Below are 17,388 nucleotides of genomic sequence, written 5' to 3'. Positions count from 1 at the left end.
ATGTACTTACTGTACGTACTTGTAAAAAGTAAAAGTATGCAGAAAGTAAAGTATTTTGGAAATAAAACAAAGCCGCTATTTGTTTTATGTGTTTAATTCTCCGTTTTGTAATAATTTAAAAGATTTTTTTTTCGCAGACCTGGTGACGAGGCGAACACATTATGATGATGTAACCATAAATTAACCAACCGCCGGCTTGCAGGGGCTTCTGGGAAACTGAGTCAAATGCAAAGTGAACGATTGTGTAGAGACAATCTTAGCTCGCTTTGCTCTTTGTCTATGACCCAGATCACGGAAGTGGCTTTTTTGTCTGCTCAATAACAATTGGAGTGTTTTAAAGCGGATTTTCATGGATCAAAGGTGCGAATACTGGCAGCCTCGGTATATGTCATATATTAATATAAAGCCCTCAAAGTGTTAAGTAAGTACCAGATTAAATCTACTTAGTTGCCTTACCTAATGGAGAGGGAGCAGAGGAAGAAGAAATCATCAGGGGAGGGAAGAGTGGAGAGGATAGAAGAGACAAGAGAGGAGATTGTTTTGGCTAATGAGAAGACTTGGCACATGTTCACACCTACAACCTGTGGCTGTATCAAACAGAAAGTTTGTTTGATACATTTGTGTGTTTGTAACAGTAATTCCAGTGTGATAGTATATGTCTAATTATGTGTTCAAACAAAGGCTTGTTGGAATTTCCTCCTAACGGATTTATTTGAATTGGAATAATGCCAGGTGTTGTTCTGTGGGATAAATCAACTGATGTGGCTCCAACAACAGTCATTTGATACTGTGAAAGTTGTGACGATAGAAAACTGTGCCAGCTGCATACTGCATACAAAAATACTACCAATAAATAGTTTTTATTTAATGTAAAAAAAATCTAAATACTGATAAAGGCTGTAAAAAAAAATTGTGTTGATGATGCTGGTAATGAATGGGTCATAGATTGTGGGTTTATGGTCTGGGAGATTGAGGAGGAGAGGAGTAGTGGCCTCTAGACCCCCATAGAGGACAGGGTGGTTGTTCTGGTGGATTCCACCATCATCTGGAGATAGAGAAGGGAAGGATGACAGGCGTGTTGGACCTCATCATATGGAGGTAGAGAAGGGAAGGATGACAGGCGTGTTGGACCTCATCATATGGAGGTAGAGAAGGGAAGGATGACAGGCGTGTTGGACCTCATCATCCGGAGATAGAGAAGGGAAGGATGACAGACGTGTTGGACCTCATCATATGGAGGTAGAGAAGGGAAGGATGACAGGCGTGTTGGACCTCATCATCCGGAGATAGAGAAGGGAAGGATGACAGACGTGTTGGACCTCATCATATGGAGGTAGAGAAGGGAAGGATGACAGGCGTGTTGGACATCATCATATGGAGGTAGAGAAGGGAAGGATGACAGGCCTGTTGGACCTCATCATATGGAGGTAGAGAAGGGAAGGATGACAGGCGTGTTGGACCTCATCATCTGGAGGTAGAGAAGGGAAGGATGACAGGCGTGTTGGACCTCATCATATGGAGGTAGAGAAGGGAAGGATCACAGGCCTGTTGGACCTCATCATATGGAGGTAGAGAAGGGAAGGATGACAGGCGTGTTGGACCTCATCATATGGAGGTAGAGAAGGGAAGGATGACAGGCGTGTTGGACCTCATCATATGGAGGTAGAGAAAGGGAAGGATGACAGACGTGTTGGACCTCATCATATGGAGGTAGAGAAGGGAAGGATGACAGGCGTGTTGGACCTCATCATCTAGAGGTAGAGCAGGGAAGGATGACAGGCGTGTTGGACCTCATCATCTGGAGGTAGAGAAGGGAAGGATGACAGGCCTGTTGTTGGACCTCATCATCCGGAGGTAGAGAAGGGAAGGATGACAGGCGTGTTGGCGCCAGCTGTAGGTGAGTTATATTTATCGGGTGGGGAGAAAGCGCTTCTGATGTCATCGACCTTCTTTATCAAAAGTGGATTCATGAAAGCTTCAGCTGACAGAGAGAGAGAGAGAGAGAGAGAGAGAGAGAGACAGACAGACAGAGACCTTCTTTGGGCTTGATGCGGACAGTGGTGAAAAAAGTAAAAAAAACAAAAATCTTAAGTAAAAGTAGAAATTCTGCATGTAGAATGTACTTAAAGTACCATAAGTACTCATTGTGCAGAATGTCCCATTTCAAGTTCTCTCTCAAATGTGTAAAGATCTTTTGAAAATAGCTGTGATAATACTATCACAGGCTGTGATAGTATTATGTGTTAAAACACAGGCATGTTGTAATTTCCTGCTGACAGATTTATTTGGACTGGAATAATGCCAGGTGTTGTTCTGTGGGATAAATCAACTGATGTGGCTCCAACAGTCATTTGATACTCTGAGAATAGATAGAAAACTGTGCCAGCTGCATAAAAAAAACATACTCCCAAGAAATAGCTTTTAATCTTTAATGTAAATGCAAAACAAAAATCTGATAAAGGCTGTTGAACATAACAATAAAAAGTTTGAGCATTTTATCAGTGGTGTTAAGATTGTAATTCCTCTGTTGTGAGTTGTGACCCAGATGGATTCAGGTTGTTCGTCGTTTCCTGCCTCCTTGGCAGAGTTGGAATCCTTTAGGATTTTTTTCAGATTCTGGTTCATTAACGATTCCCTCTTTTAACGGTCCTTTTCCTCAACGGCTCCCTTTAACTATTCCTATATCTTTAAAAAATCAATATAGTTTTGGCCTTCATTGTGATTTTTTTACAATGACATACAGTGTTGCATATGCATAAATATTATTGTAGTGATTCTCAAAGTGAGATCCAGGGACCCTCTGGGTTACTTGAGGGGGTTCCAAATGGACCCTTACGGCCGAGCTACAACAAGCGTGTGTGCGCGTAAAACGCACACACGCGAGCCCCGCATACACGCACTTTAAAATATGACTGCATCTATAAATGCGTTTGTGCGTATAGCCGTATATATACACGCAAAAGTATGCTGAAAAGCCAGGTGTAGCTCGGCCGTTACGGGTCTGTAACTCTGAGTGTACAGTACAAATGGAACAAAATGGACCCTTTTGATATGGTGGTCCTGGTCTGGGTGGTTCCAGAAATGGTTCCAAATGAGATGGAACAGATTCTGGTTCCTCAACGTTGGATGTGGTTCCTCTGCTTCTGGATTAAACTTTACCTGTTAACTCTCTCTCTGTCTCATGTCTCTTCCCAGAAAGCCAACCCCAACTCCTCTTCCTCCTCCTCCTCCTCACTCCTCTCCCTGAGCTCCGGGGATCGAATCACGCGGCTGTACGAGCTGGGCGGCGAGCCGGAGAGGCGCGTGTGGGTGGAGCGCTACCTGTCCTTCATGGAGGAGAGGGGCACGCCCGTCACACAGCTGCCCTCCGTGGGCAAGAAGCCTCTGGACCTCTGGAGGCTCTACGTGAATGTGAGGGAGATAGGAGGCCTGGCCATGGTGAGACCACACACACACCACTGGGTCCACTGGGTCCATGAAACTGTTTCATTCTAAGGAACCCCAGATTTATATGTACTAGACCTGTACGTGCCCATCGCAGTCGGCCACCGGCCTATACTTGGGAACGATGCAACTTGGGAGCCTAATGTTATACGTTGTCATAGCACCCGTTTTAACTGTCAGCCGGTGTCCCACATGGAGATCTGTGTATGTGCCACTGCCTGTGTGTGAAGAGAGACTGCATGCAAACTGAAAAGTGTACTTGGCAATCAATTTGGCCCACTGGCAGAGCCTGATTGGCTGGAAATTGCACAGGTGAAAGGAGTTGGCCTCATTAGGCCCACTGGCAGAGCCTGACCAGAGACGTGGCGCAATTATAGTATGATTTATCCGCAGAGCTCCATTTGAAAAGATTTTGTGCCAGGGACCGAAGAGGAAATCTAAAATTTAAAAATAAAAAATATAAAAAATTGGGGGTGCGCAGTTGGTAGCGCTGTCCCCTCACAGCTAGAAGGTCCTGGGTTCGAGTCCCGCTGGGGATGCTGTGGGCGTGTTCTCTCCTCCAGTGCCTATAGAGGGTATGCGTGTGACATCATCATCATACCCGGAAGTTATGCAGGAACGCCTACTGAGTGGCAAAACACTACTTTCTGGCCTTGACTAGGTGGGGTTGGCAAAAGGGCCTTTCTGTGTGGAGTTTGCATGTTCTCCCTCTGTCTCCTAGGGTATAGGTAGTATACCCTCACAAAAAACATGCAGTAATCCTGGTCTCTATACTGCCTCCCCCTGCCCATCCGGGGCGCCTGATGGAGGGGAAAGGAACTTGTTGGAATAACGTGTTCTTTCCACGTGCTACGTCCAACCGGGGAAACTCCCCCCTGTCAGGCACCAGTTGAACAGTAATAGTTGTGTCCGTGTCTGACCGAGGCAAAGTCATTGATTCAAATAGCTTCAAATTGACATATTGGTTGTTCAGTTTGACCAGCCAGTTTTGGAGATATGTCATAGAGTAGTTCTGTGGACTCTAAAATTACACCTAGCTACATGTTTAAGCATTTGTTTACATATTTCAATTTCAGCTCTGACATTTATTTCAGACATGCTCTAGTATGTGAAGAGTCTGTCTGTTCTATTTACTAATGTCTTTGGGTGGAAAACAGTTTTTCTCTCCTGAACAGTTACAGTAGTCTTGCCGCCATGACGTAATCAAAAAGAGTCACAGTTCTAACCCATTTTGGGTGGGAGCCTGTAGGTCTGCTATTTTTGAAAAATCGAAGAGTGACTGACATAGAAGACATTTTTAGAATCTGATCTCAGGTCAGAATGAAAACTGTCAGGATGTAGAAGACATTTTTAGAATCTGATCTCAGGTCAGAATGGGTTAAACCCCACCTCTATGCACCACCAGGTGAACAAGAACAAGAAGTGGAAGGAGCTGTCCAGCGGTCTGAACGTGGGCTGCTCCAGCACGTCGGCCAGCTCCCTGAAGAAGCACTACATCCAGTACCTGTTCGCCCTGGAGTGCAAGATGGAGCGAGGCGAGGAGCCTCCGCCAGACGGGACCGCCGCAGCGGACGGCAGGAAGACGGTGAAGATCCAGCCACCCTCCCCAGGTAAGGAACACCGCCCTCACCCGTCACCCTCCCCAGGTAAGGAACACCGCCCTCACCCGTCCTCCACCCGTCCTCCCCCTCCATCCGCCCGTCCTCCATACACACTAATGATTTTGACAGCTAATTGGGATTTCGTTTTAGTCTTTTGAGCCAATTTTTCTTTTTTTTTTGCCTTGGTTGAGTTGTAATGGCTGATTTTACACTTGGTTGCATGCTGAAAATATCCGATCGACAAGCTCGAGCTTATATATTTGATCAAGGGCAGTGGTTTTCCAACTGAATTTGACCCAGAGAGACCACCATCTTGACTTAGAGCAACCTGGGGACCACCACTATTGTGTCGAGGGGGGAATTGAACACAATAGAATATGTATGTAGGTCTTGTAATATTTTCAGCAACTGTTGGCATCAGCACAGCTCAGAAGAACACAATACAGTGCACCAGGTGAGGCAATAAGCACATCAATATAATGTGTAACATTAATTATCTTGAACCAGTACCAGTACAATAAATTAAATGAATCAAACGGATTTGATTGGATTTTTATTTCAAAATCCACAAACAAAAGTGAAGCACTGTTGTTACTAAAATAACTAATAATTATTATTATTATTCACATCCAAACAAGAAACTGTAGCAAATAAAATAAATTGATTTTTTTAAAATGTAAACGTAGGAAAATACGTGCACTGCATGGCTGGGACAAAGGAAAAAAGACAAAAAAAAAACAGGAACCGTCCTACGCTGGACGACTTCACATGTCAGGCCCTCAGCCATCTGTTGGCAGCGCCAACAACAGGTGTTTTACTAATCAGTCTACAGGTGGCAGTAATCACAGGAACAGGCACAAACAATGATGTGTGTGCTGGTGGCCGCATGCCACGGCCGTGCGCTGAGGAGTCTGCTGCGTGTTTGTCTGTCTGTCTGTCTGTCTGTCTGTCTGTCTGGAGCCGGGCGGGGAATGCCAGGGACATTATGAAGCAACACATCACGACAACAGCGGAGAATTGAATGAACAACGGCGCAGGCTTTTGTTCATTTTGTTTAACGCATTGATTTCATTCTCATTGTCAGAACAACAGGATAACACTGTGTCATTTTTTTTTTTATGAGATAATCCGCTTCGCTCAAATAAAGCACGGTGCAAAACACATTTGAATCAATATTTGCACTCAACAGTGTGCGGGTTTGCTCAGCGATTTTGACGACAACGGGCCAAAACAAAGCAAGCTCGATAACGGAAAAGCGGAATGTTCTCGGAAGCAAAAGCATACGTAATACTGAGAATATTATTGCCGTATATGAAAGTATAGCCGAGATACAAGCTCACAACACGGTCACTCACAGCACGTTGCGAGCTTGTAGATCTGCTACTTTCCGGTGTGAGGCACAGCCACGCGACGAAGAATCACTCAGCCTTGAGAAGCAGACGGTTAATAACACACAATATCCAGTAGAGAGAAGGTTTCATTAATGTATCGTTACTGAACACCAGTTGTTGTTTTTTATTATACCCACAAATCTTACAACGCCACAAGGTCTTGCACAGAGATGCATTTTTGTAATTAAGGTGTCGTCGTGAGATACAATATTCTCACCACTTGTACCGTATAAACCACAGGCGTGGTTTCATTTGATTATACCGTTATGAGGGTTAAGTAATATAATTTCCGGTGCGATGTCGTTACACCCTTACAGAGAGGAGGGTTGTGTTTTGTGTGTGTTTTAGCACCACCACGGGCCAACTTCTTCCTCCATCCTTTTCCGTGACGCGTATCTCTGAGCACAATTATGGCGCCGCTGGCTGAAGAGGAGAGGAGAGACAGAGACGGGAGCGTTAAGGTCACGTCTCTAATTTGCGGCGGTGATGAGAAAAGTGACCCCGGCTTTTAAATAGAACGGCGGAGCACTTCACCTGACGTGTACACACACACACACACACACACACACACACACACACACACACACACACACACACACACACACACACACACGCACGCTACAGATTGCTTCTCCTGCTGGCTGCAAGGGAGCATCTGTGCCATCATTTGCTCTACTACTCTCTCTCCCTCTCTCTCTCTCTCCCCCTCTCCCTCTCTCTCTCTCTCTCTCTCTCTCTCTCTCTCTCTCTCTCTCTCTCTGTCTCTCTCTCACTACCTCCCTCCCTCTCTCTCTCTCTCTCCATCTCTCTCTCCCTTCCTCCCTCCCTCTCTCTGTCCCTCGATCTCCCTGTCTCTCTATCGCGCACGTTCTTTCTCTCTCTTTCTTTCTCACTCTCTCGTTCTTGGATAACACACACACACACACACACACACACACACACACACACACACACACACACACACACACACACACGCGCACAGTCACAGTAGTTACACCGGTTCTCTCGCTCATAATACTTAATCATGCATAATTCAGCGGCCTCTCTACAAGTTCCTCGGCTCTTACACAGGCTCTCATTTTCCGGCAGGCGGGCAGCCGCGATGGAGCTGTGATACCCTCCTTGACATAATTCAGGCACTGCATCTAAATCCTAGCGATATGAAGCCAGTACTCTCCTATTCCCATGATCGCTCCCTCCCTCCCTCCCTCCCTCCCTCCTCTGCTGTTGAATGCACACAGGCCTATAGCTGCTGCTGTCAAGCTGACAGGCGGGTAATATCCTCTGGCTACATTTTTAGCACTGGCTGAGGCCCCTGGTGGGAATTGAACCCCGTGCACCTCCTCCTCGGTGGCGCGGCGTGACTGGAACGCCACGTGAGATGAGCTAAAGACACATGCTGCTTTTTATGGAAGTCGTTTTTTGTACATTATCATATATATATATATATATATATATATAGCCTATAGGCCACAGCATGCAGAGGGAGAGTTTGTAGGCCTACAGGCTTCTTGTCGAGTGTTTTGCAACTCAAGTTAATTTTGTAATTTATACATTTTAGCTGATTGGCTGAGCACGATACATGTTGATGTATGATGATGAGAGCGCCACTCACTTCACACAAGTGTGATATTTGAGGGGCGCTAGCCCCTCCTATATTCAGCTATTAATGTAGATTTTCATCTTAAATTCCCATTGACAATGAATGGAGAATTTACGGAATATGTGTCTGATGATAAGAGCGCCCCTCACTTCACACGGGTGTGATTTTTTTTAAATCTCTTAACAGATCCCAGATCTATGTGTTACTTATTGCTGTACTTAACCATTTAAAGGGATATTTCACTTATAAATCTACTCGTGAACACCCCAGACAGTTTTTAAGTTGCTTGATTCAGTATTTAGATAATTGAAATGCATTTAATCTGCCCCGCCCCCCTCCCAAACCAACCCATTGTAACTTCAACTTCATTCACCGAATTTAGGTGATCTACAAGCTCACAATTCCCTCGCGTTGTGATCTTGTAGATTGTCTATTTCGGAAGTTATCCTGAAGTTCAAGATTCAAGATTATTCAATTAGCCTAATCAAAAAAGCAGTTGATAGAATAATAGCAATAAAAAAAGAGAGAGAGAGAGAGAGAGAGAGAGAGAGAGAGAGAGAGAGAGAGAGAGAGAGAGAGAGAGAGAGAGAGAGAAAAGGAATAGACTGTTGTAATCGACTGCCCTAATTGAGAATCAATGGTATAGCATTGACAGGATATGATGTCACTGAGGGAGCTGTCCAATGGCGAGAGGAGGGGATGAGGGTGGGGTTGATTAATGGTTTCGTAAAAGAAACAAAACCTCACTGTCAACATTCATCCACAAAACTAATTTACTGGTAGCCAACTGAGGCAGACAGCTATCATTACTACTACTACTATTGCTGCTGCTGCACACGCACACACACGCACACACACGCGCTCGCACACAAGCACACACACACTTACAGTATAATGTGTCTGCCTGTCAGTGTGAAGAATGGCAAACCTCTTAACCTCTGCTAACCCCACTCTGTTTACACTGCCGTGCGCGCCTGTGTGTGGTGTGTGCGTGCGTGCATGTGTGCGAGCTTGCACAGTGTGTGCACATGTGTGCACGGATGCAGTTGATGGTGCAAGGGATATCCTGGAAAGTAGAGAATCCCAAATGACCTGTGCCCTGTCTTTGCTCTCTCTCTCTCTCTCTCTCTCTCTATCTCTCTCTCTCTGTGTGTCTCTCTCTGTCTGCGTCCTGTGAAGTAGGGGCGAGGGAGGGGTGTCGTTGAATAATTCAGAATTAGCATGAATTTTTAAAGCTCCTCTCTCGCCCCCTGTGGCGTGGTGCACTGCAGAGACTCTGTTCACTAAGTCAGCCTCTTGCACTAAATGCTCATTTTGTTAGTCTCTCTTTCTCCTTGTTTTGAAGTTCTTTAATAGGAAGGAGCCCCTGGGGATTTGGAGCATCTCGTTTTCGAGGGAGTCCTAAACACAGCAATATAATATAAACACACTTATACCAAATGTTAAAGAGAAAAGTATGTTGTACTCAAATGTCATTAGTGTCCACATCAGCAATTAGTATCTTGCATGACCCTTGAGTCTCTCTTTTTAATGAATAAAGTGTTATTTTGAGTATGTTAATGCATTATAACTTTTGGTGCAGTTGTATTTTGTCTCCCCGCTCTTCTATTGAGACATTTAGACCATGGATCTAAATGGATCTGACGTGAATTTATCAGATTAAATGTATCCGCTGAGCAAAAACCAGATTCAAATCCGGGGTAGAAGAGGAAAGTAACATAGTGCAGCTTTAAGATTCATACGTACAATGGATGTGTCAGAAAAGCTGGCCAAAATCATCAAAGAACGAAGTTACTACGCCCATGGGCTGTTCCTCATGGAACGTGGTTCTGTAGCCACTGGCCGTGCAGTGCCAAATAGCTTCTATCCCCCCCGGACAATCAGGCACATGACAATAACATTCTGGCCAGAGAAAAGAAAAATCACACCTGTGTGGGGGTGCGGTGGGTGGGGGGAGCTAGACCCACAGGAACGCACCCAGGGTGCCGACCCGATTCCGGCGAGCCGCCCCGCGTCCGAAACGGTTGAGAAATAACAGAGTTACCGTGTGGGGGTCCCTCTACTGTACCCTCTACTGTACTGTACTGTACTGTACTGTACTGTACTGTCACTGTACTGACCCACAGGAACGCACCCAGGCTGCCGGCCCGATTCCGGCGAGCCGCTCCACTGTACTGTACTGTACTGTCACTGTACTGTACTGGCACACCCGAAATCATCATATATACAGTTAATATGTGCGTGTGTTTGTGTGTCTGTTAGGTTGCGCACAGGTGGTGAAAAACAGCCATGCTGTTTTCGTGCTCATACCCAGCCAGCCAGCCAGCCAGGCAGCCACCCACCCATACTGTAGCTCCGTAAGGGAGTGGTTGCACCACTCAAAAATAAGCCTTCTCTAATACCCAATAAAGAACACCTCAAACATTCTCCTCACTCGAACTGGAACAATGCACCTTTTCCCCCTTTCAGTTTCAATCGTGCCTTTGAGAATTCTTCTGTTCCTCTCCTCCTGGGTACCACACCACCTTGTAACCGGTCTGCTTATTATAAGAAACTTAGGTCTTGCTTTTCCTGTAAAGTCACTTGTAAACATTGGTAGTTTGCGTTTTTCTGGGCTTGTTTCCAAAGTGTATAGTTGCTTATTTGGGCTTGCTTCCAATGCTAATGTTGTTTAAACCAGTTGTCCTAAAAGAATGTTCACGTCAAGGACCCCCAAATGAATCTGAATGTATTTGTCTCTGGAGTGGACATTCATTATTATGGCCAGTGTGGGAGATATGTTTTTTTTTCAGACTGAAGATAGATTTCACTGTTTTTGTTTAAGGGCCCAGAGGAGACAACAAAATATTTATTTGGGGGGGTTTCAGCTGAAAAGGTCTGGGAATCCCCTGTGCAAAACTGTTTCTGTTTTTGTTTTGTTTTGTTTGCTCTGGCAGATTGGTCTGGTTTCCAGGCCAGTGCATAATTACATTCTGGTCAGAGTAATCTAGTAAGAGAGTGGCAACACTAGCATTGACTCCCATTGTAACAATGGAATGCGGAAGTGATCATTCTATCTCAATGGGATAGTTCCAATGTTTGGAACTAGACCATAGCACTCCGCTTTGCCGCGAGATCAAAGCGTGTCGCCACTCTCTTATCAGCTTACTCTGATTATGGTATGTCAGGCAGACATACCATACATACATTCACCTCATGTGCTGCAAATTAAACAGTGCCCCCTGGTGGTAGTCCTCCCTGTGAACCACACAGTTCATGGAATATCCTCAAACGAAAAATATCTTCTTCCAACGGCTGCCAAATAAACCCACCAGAGTTTCTATTTATTCCCTCTTTAGAAACACACACCTCTCTCTATCTCTCTCTCTCTCTCTCTCTCTCTCTCTCTCTCTCTCTCTCTCTCACCCTCTAGCTCACTGGTTTCCAAAACACTGGTTCGGGACCCAATTGTGGGTCACGGACACATTTTGATGGGTCCCTTTATTTTTGGTTCCCTACGTTTTGTTTTTAATTATTATTATTATTGTTATTTCAAAGATATTTTCAAAAAAGCAACCATTTTCACGAATTAATTTCTTTTTTCCCCCAGTAACTTCATGAAGTAATCAAAGACAGAAATTTCATGAACTAGGAAAAAAAAGTTTAAGAAGTAGTGAAAATAGCAGATCTAGGATTGGCTGTAGATCAGCTTTGGTCCCGGCCTCCGGGCAAACGTCTCAGTTCTTTTCTCAGTGTTGAACTACAAAAGTTTGGGAACCACTAGCTCGCTCTAGCTTGTCCCATTACGCTCCTCTCTTGTCCCTTTTTAGCAGCCCAGAACATTTAGTCTGCAGTGCTGGGCTGTGTTCTGTATAGTGTACAGTAATGGTTGTACGGCATGCTCCTCGGTACAGAACCAGAACAGTGCTCTGCAGCACGCAGCACACAACTACACACAACTACACACAACTACACAAGCTGCTGCTTCCAGCATGTGTCAAGTCTCATCCAGACAACTATCTTTTACTGTCTCCACCTGGGGTGTTTGCCTCCCACCCCCCTCTCTCTCTCTCTCTCTCTCTCTCTCTCTCTCTCTGTCTTTGTCTGTCTGTCTCTCTCTCTCTCTCTCTCTCTCTCTGTCTTTGTCTCTCTCAATTCCTTTTCCCCCCTTTATACACATAGTCATGGACCAAAGCTAGTATCTGTAACTACTATCTCCTCCTTCTCCTGTTCTCTCTTTCTCGCTCCTCTCTGCTTTTTTGTCCACTCTGTCAATCTCTCTGTCTCTCTGTCAATCTACCTCTCTCTCTCTGTGTGTCTGTCTTTGTCTCTTTCATCAACTGTCGTGTTTATCAATGTTTTTTTCTTTGTAGACATATAGTCACGGACCAGGCCTAGTAACGACTCTCTCACCCCCCCCTCTCTCTCTCTATCTCTGTCTCTCTGTCTCTCTGTGTCTCTCTCTCTCTCTCTCTCTCTCTCTCTCTCTCTGTCTCTGTCTGTGTCTCTCTCTCAGCCCACTCGGGGGGCTCTCTCCAGGGTCCTCAGACGCCTCAGTCATCAGGCAGCAGCTCCACAACAGAGGCAGCGGGGGACCTGAAGCCCCCCACCCCGGCCACCACTCCCCTGGGACAAGTCACACCGCTGCTCCCCAACAGGTGGCAGCATTGTTCCTCCATCATACTGTGTACTTTGCATTGATCAGTGGTGGAAAAAGTACTCAGGTTTTGTAAAAGTATCAGTACTGCAATGTAGAAGTACTGTACATTGTTACAAGTAAAAGTACAAAAGTACAAAAGTCGTACACAAGTTTTAATGGTAAGTACAGCCTTGCCTGAGGATCTCAGCTCGCGGGCAGGCTCATAGGGAACGAGTAGATCGGAGATGTAGGATGGAGCAAGGCCGGTCGAGGCCTTGAATGTGAAGAGCAGAATCTTAAAATCAATTCTGAATGAGATTGGTAACCAGTGGAGGGAGGCCAGCATAGGGGTAATATGGTCAAACTTTCTTGCCCCTGTTAGGAGTCGGGCTGCTGCGTTCTGGACCAATTGAAAGACATGAGTAAAGGGAGTTGCAGTAGTCGAGGCGTGAGTAGTACTGAGTAGTACTTGTCCTGATGAGGTGACCACCTCAGAGTATGAATAGGCCTAAACCCATTTAGGCCTGAAGTCGAAATTTAAAATATGTCTTCTAAATCCTGACAGTTTTCTGAAATACCCATGTTTCTATATCAGTAGTGCTCAATATTTCATGTCAAGGACCCCAGAAATTATATATAATTGGCCGCCAACCCCCATCTGAATATATGTTGTTCCAGGGACCCTCCAGAATCAAAGATTTCAGTTAAAAACGTTCACCCTGAAAGAATATACCGGTATATTCAAAGATTTGCGCGACATTTTCAAGATTTTTCAAAAATAGCAGATCTACAAGATGATCTACAATAGCAGATCATCATAGTGCGCCACTGAATTAAGTGAAATCACTGAATATACCTTTAACTGTGTGTCTCTCTGTATCTCTCTCTCCGTCTCTCTCTCTCTCTCTCTCTCTCTCTCCCAGGTCCAGTGTCAGTATACAGGACCCGTTCTCGGAGGTGAGTGACCCGGCCTTCCAGAAGCGGTGTGGTGCCGCGGGGGGGCCTGCGGTGCCGTCGGCAGCAGCAGCGTACCAGCAGCAGCAGCAGGGCAGTCTGGGCATCATGCCCGCCGACATGATGATGAGGATGCAGCAGTACGACGCCAAGGACCCCTTCGCTGGCATGAGGAAGAGTGAGTGTGACCTCCAACCATGCAGCAGCTACTGTATGTGTGGTGTTCCCTAGAAGACCACCGCTTCCCAAACAGTGGGTCGGGACCAGTGGTGTCATGCTCGTAGAACGCAGTACCACGCCGCAATACCAGTGATTTCTGGACGAGCACGCGCAGGGACGGAACGGAACGGTGCATGTGCGTGCACACTAGAACGCGTCCCCCTAGATTCAAGAGAAGACGTCACCACCAGACTTTCCAAGACGCAGAAGTAGTGAAAATAGCCGATATATATGAGCTCTTCGCACCGCGTTGTGCTATTTTCACTAGTTTGGGTTTCACTAGTTTGGGCTCGACTTAAAAGGTTTGGGCCCTAGACGCCCTGCCAGCCTGCCTGCCTGTCTGTCTGACACTACTTCAGCAGCCAGACTGTTGCCTCCCACAAGTTATCCCGCTTTTCTAGACTCCCTGATGTAATATACTAGACATTTGACATTTTGACACACTAGACGGGCGGCAGTGGCTCAGGGGTAGAGTGGCCGGATGGTAACCGCAAGGTTGCCAGTTCGAACTCGGGCTCCCCCAGAGTTAGTGTCAAAGTGTCCTTGAACAAGACACTGAACCCCTAATTGCTCCTGATGTGCTGGTTGGTGCCTTGCATTGTTTCTGCCACCATCAGGGTGTGAATGGGTGAATGTAATATAATGCACAATCTATGTAAAGCGCCTTGGATACAGGCACTATATAAATGCACCATTTACCGTCTAGACATTTGACACACTAGACACATACACTAGACATTTGTGTCAATCATATAAAACCAGTACTAACCATAATAACCAGTGGAGGCACTCTGACATGACTATACATTATTTGGGCAAAGAACCGGGCATACACACACTCATGCATTGCACACACACACATTTATATAGAATGTATACGTAATTGAATTTGCACAAACCCTCTTTGAAAGAGAAGTTGACCATTTCATCACTTGATTTTGCACGTGCGTGTGTGTGTGCATACACGAGCGTTGTGTGCTTACTTGCGTGTTTATATTTGGTCTGAGAGAACATCAGTGCTTGTTTGGTCAATCACATGCATTTGCTATTCTGGAAGACGGCTGTTCTCTTTTTGTTGATTACTTTCTTCCTTTCTCTTCATTTGTTATCTTTTTTTATACGTTCAACCTCTCATCCTTTGCTGCCCGCTGTGAGGCGTCTGCTTTGGCCAGCCGATGCGCTTTAGTCTTCAGAACAAACAGTAGCTGCTTTCTGAAGGATGACGGCTCCTCTGAATGCTGAGCCTAATGCAGCAGCATCACACGGATGTTAGCTGCATAACAACAGCCTCTGTCTCAGAACAATAGGCTTGATCAGGGTCAAAACAAGATGCAGCGATTTGTAGGGGAATGCTGCCACCCGGTGGTTAAACCAAAGTCTGCTATTGGACAGCACTTTATTCTCAAGAAATGGTTCAAATAAAACAGACCTTATCTTAGGGTCACATGAGTTTATTATATGTATTGGGGGTGTCACAAAAAATGATAGAAGTCAGAAAAAACAGCGAATATTTGCCATCAATTGCCTAAATGTCGTGCAGTTTAATGTGAAGAGTGCTCACTGCAGTTACATGTCAGAAGGGTATGTTACCCACATTTGAGTATCTTAACTGAATCAGGATTATAATGTGTGATGTAGATTTGTGTTCTTAAAATCAAAATATCATCATTATGTCCGTACACAAATCCAATGGTCCGTGGGAAATCTTAGATTTTCTTTTTTACAAACCATTATAACGTCCGTATTTTGAGCCCAATTTTGAGACCCAATTACTGAATGTCAAGTCTCCAGGTTTTCTTCAGAATATATATATATATGACACTTATTTACTATGACACTATATGGAAGATTAGCAGTCCAAAAATGTTTTATTTGCAGGGACCTCCTTAACTCTGAGAGTGTACAAATGCACCCATACACTCAGAGTTACAGACCTGTTATGTTCATTCAGGGCTAGCTAGCTCTTCATGTGTTTCTTGTCATATTATTGTCCGTGGCAAAAATGTAATTTTGACCAAAATGTCCACCACAAGTCAGCAAGGTGATGGACTGGGGTCCACCTATGCTTTCTATGGCAGAGGCAGCTCCCGGCAGGATCCGCCAGGAGAATCTAGACACAGCTGCGCAACATGAGACTAATTCATTAGAGCGACAGAGAGAGAGAGGGTGTGCGTGTGTATGTGAATGCGTCAAGAAATCAGAAATCAGCAGAGAGTGATCAACGTTTGTGCTATTCTATGCCGAATTGAAGTGGACTCGGTCCCATTTCTCTCCTTGGAAATAAAAGCGTCTGGGTTTCCGATGCTAGCATGGTGATGACCCCTGGTCACATTGAATTGGATTTAGAGAAATCGCGTCACCCCGATCATATTCAGGTCAAAACCATTTGCAATAACCATGACAGATGTTAAAAAATTCCAAAAGTTTCATTCTTTCTTACCCATTTGGCTTTTTGTTTGCGTATAATTTGTCCCCATATGTCGGGCCATTCTCCTGAGATGTGTGTAACCTCTGTGCCCTCTCCTCAGTGGCAGCAGCAGAGCCCTACATGCCAGGCCAGATGCCCAGCGGTGGCATGCAGGAGATGTACAGTCGCCCTCCGTCTGCCCTGGGCATGGGCCAGCGCTCCCACTACCCGCCGTACGGGCCAGGCTATGACAGGAGGTACAGTATGTATGTATGTATGTATGGGCACACAGTGGTGGAGCTTGTGAGCTTGTAGATTATTGTAGATTTCTAGACTATTTTCAAATGGCCGAAATGTATATAGAGCTGAAGTGGTTCGTTTTTCTAATAATAATCACAATCTACAAAGTAACTAGTAAAAGTAAAAGTTTTCAGAATATATATAGTTATAGTAAAAGTACAATAAATAGTATTGGAAATACTCAAGTAAAGTATGTATACCTCAAAATTGTGGTGGAAACCCGGGGTGTATCACTTTTCAGGATTCAAATTCAAAAACGGCAAAAGTACAACAAGCTCAAAGCAAATTGATTCGTGCCAACGTTTCTAGCTTGTAGATCTGCCACGTTTGATGCCTGCGAAGTTTCGTGTGACGCTGCATGTATGATAAAGCAGGGCATTCATATTATGAAAGAAAGAGTTAAAAAGTTAAAATATGGTGTGCAGTAAGTTCTGTGTGTTTTTTGTCTCATGCAGACCAGACCACGTGATGGGCATGGAGGGGGGCGGCATGGGCCCCCCGGGGAGCCAGAACAACATGGGTCCTTCCAACAGTGAGAGCAGCATGTATTCGCCCAACAGATACCCCGCACAGCAGAGGTGCGTGTGTCCGTGCGCATGTCCGCGCGTGTGTGCGTGCGCCCGTTGCGTGTCTTTGTTACTGTGAGTGTACCACTTACTGTATATTGTTATTTGAATCTCCTCTTCTTCATGTCCTTCCTGTTGCAGACATGACGGCTACAGCCAGCAGTATCCAGCCATGCCGTATGGAATGCACCCCTCTGGCATGTACCCACAGCAGCAGGTGACTAATGCCTTTTAACCACGGAGTCCTTCAGGGCTGTATACTGGTGACTTCTCTGTTTTCATAGC

At 45.3% G+C, this 17,388-nt stretch overlaps 1 protein-coding gene across 3 annotated transcripts in view; it reads left to right on the top strand.

Annotated features, from left to right (window-relative positions):
* The window catches only part of LOC308329979 (AT-rich interactive domain-containing protein 1B-like), a 223,424-nt gene that overhangs the window by 195,707 nt on the left and 10,329 nt on the right, over window positions 1-17,388 (top strand). For all 3 annotated transcript variants that reach the window (XM_080784560.1, XM_080784559.1, XM_080784561.1), the window contains exons 12-18: window positions 3,196-3,438; window positions 4,850-5,054; window positions 12,535-12,676; window positions 13,581-13,789; window positions 16,359-16,494; window positions 16,993-17,115; window positions 17,245-17,320. In XM_080784560.1, the coding sequence (XP_080640686.1) occupies window positions 3,196-3,438; window positions 4,850-5,054; window positions 12,535-12,676; window positions 13,581-13,789; window positions 16,359-16,494; window positions 16,993-17,115; window positions 17,245-17,320 (1,134 nt within the window). The remainder of the gene's footprint in view (window positions 1-3,195; window positions 3,439-4,849; window positions 5,055-12,534; window positions 12,677-13,580; window positions 13,790-16,358; window positions 16,495-16,992; window positions 17,116-17,244; window positions 17,321-17,388) is intronic.

Source organism: Protomyctophum bolini (genome assembly GCF_963924005.1).
Source record: "Protomyctophum bolini genome assembly, chromosome: 15".
Taxonomy (NCBI): Eukaryota; Metazoa; Chordata; class Actinopteri; order Myctophiformes; family Myctophidae; genus Protomyctophum; species Protomyctophum bolini.
This window is presented reverse-complemented; position numbering and strand designations above follow the sequence as displayed.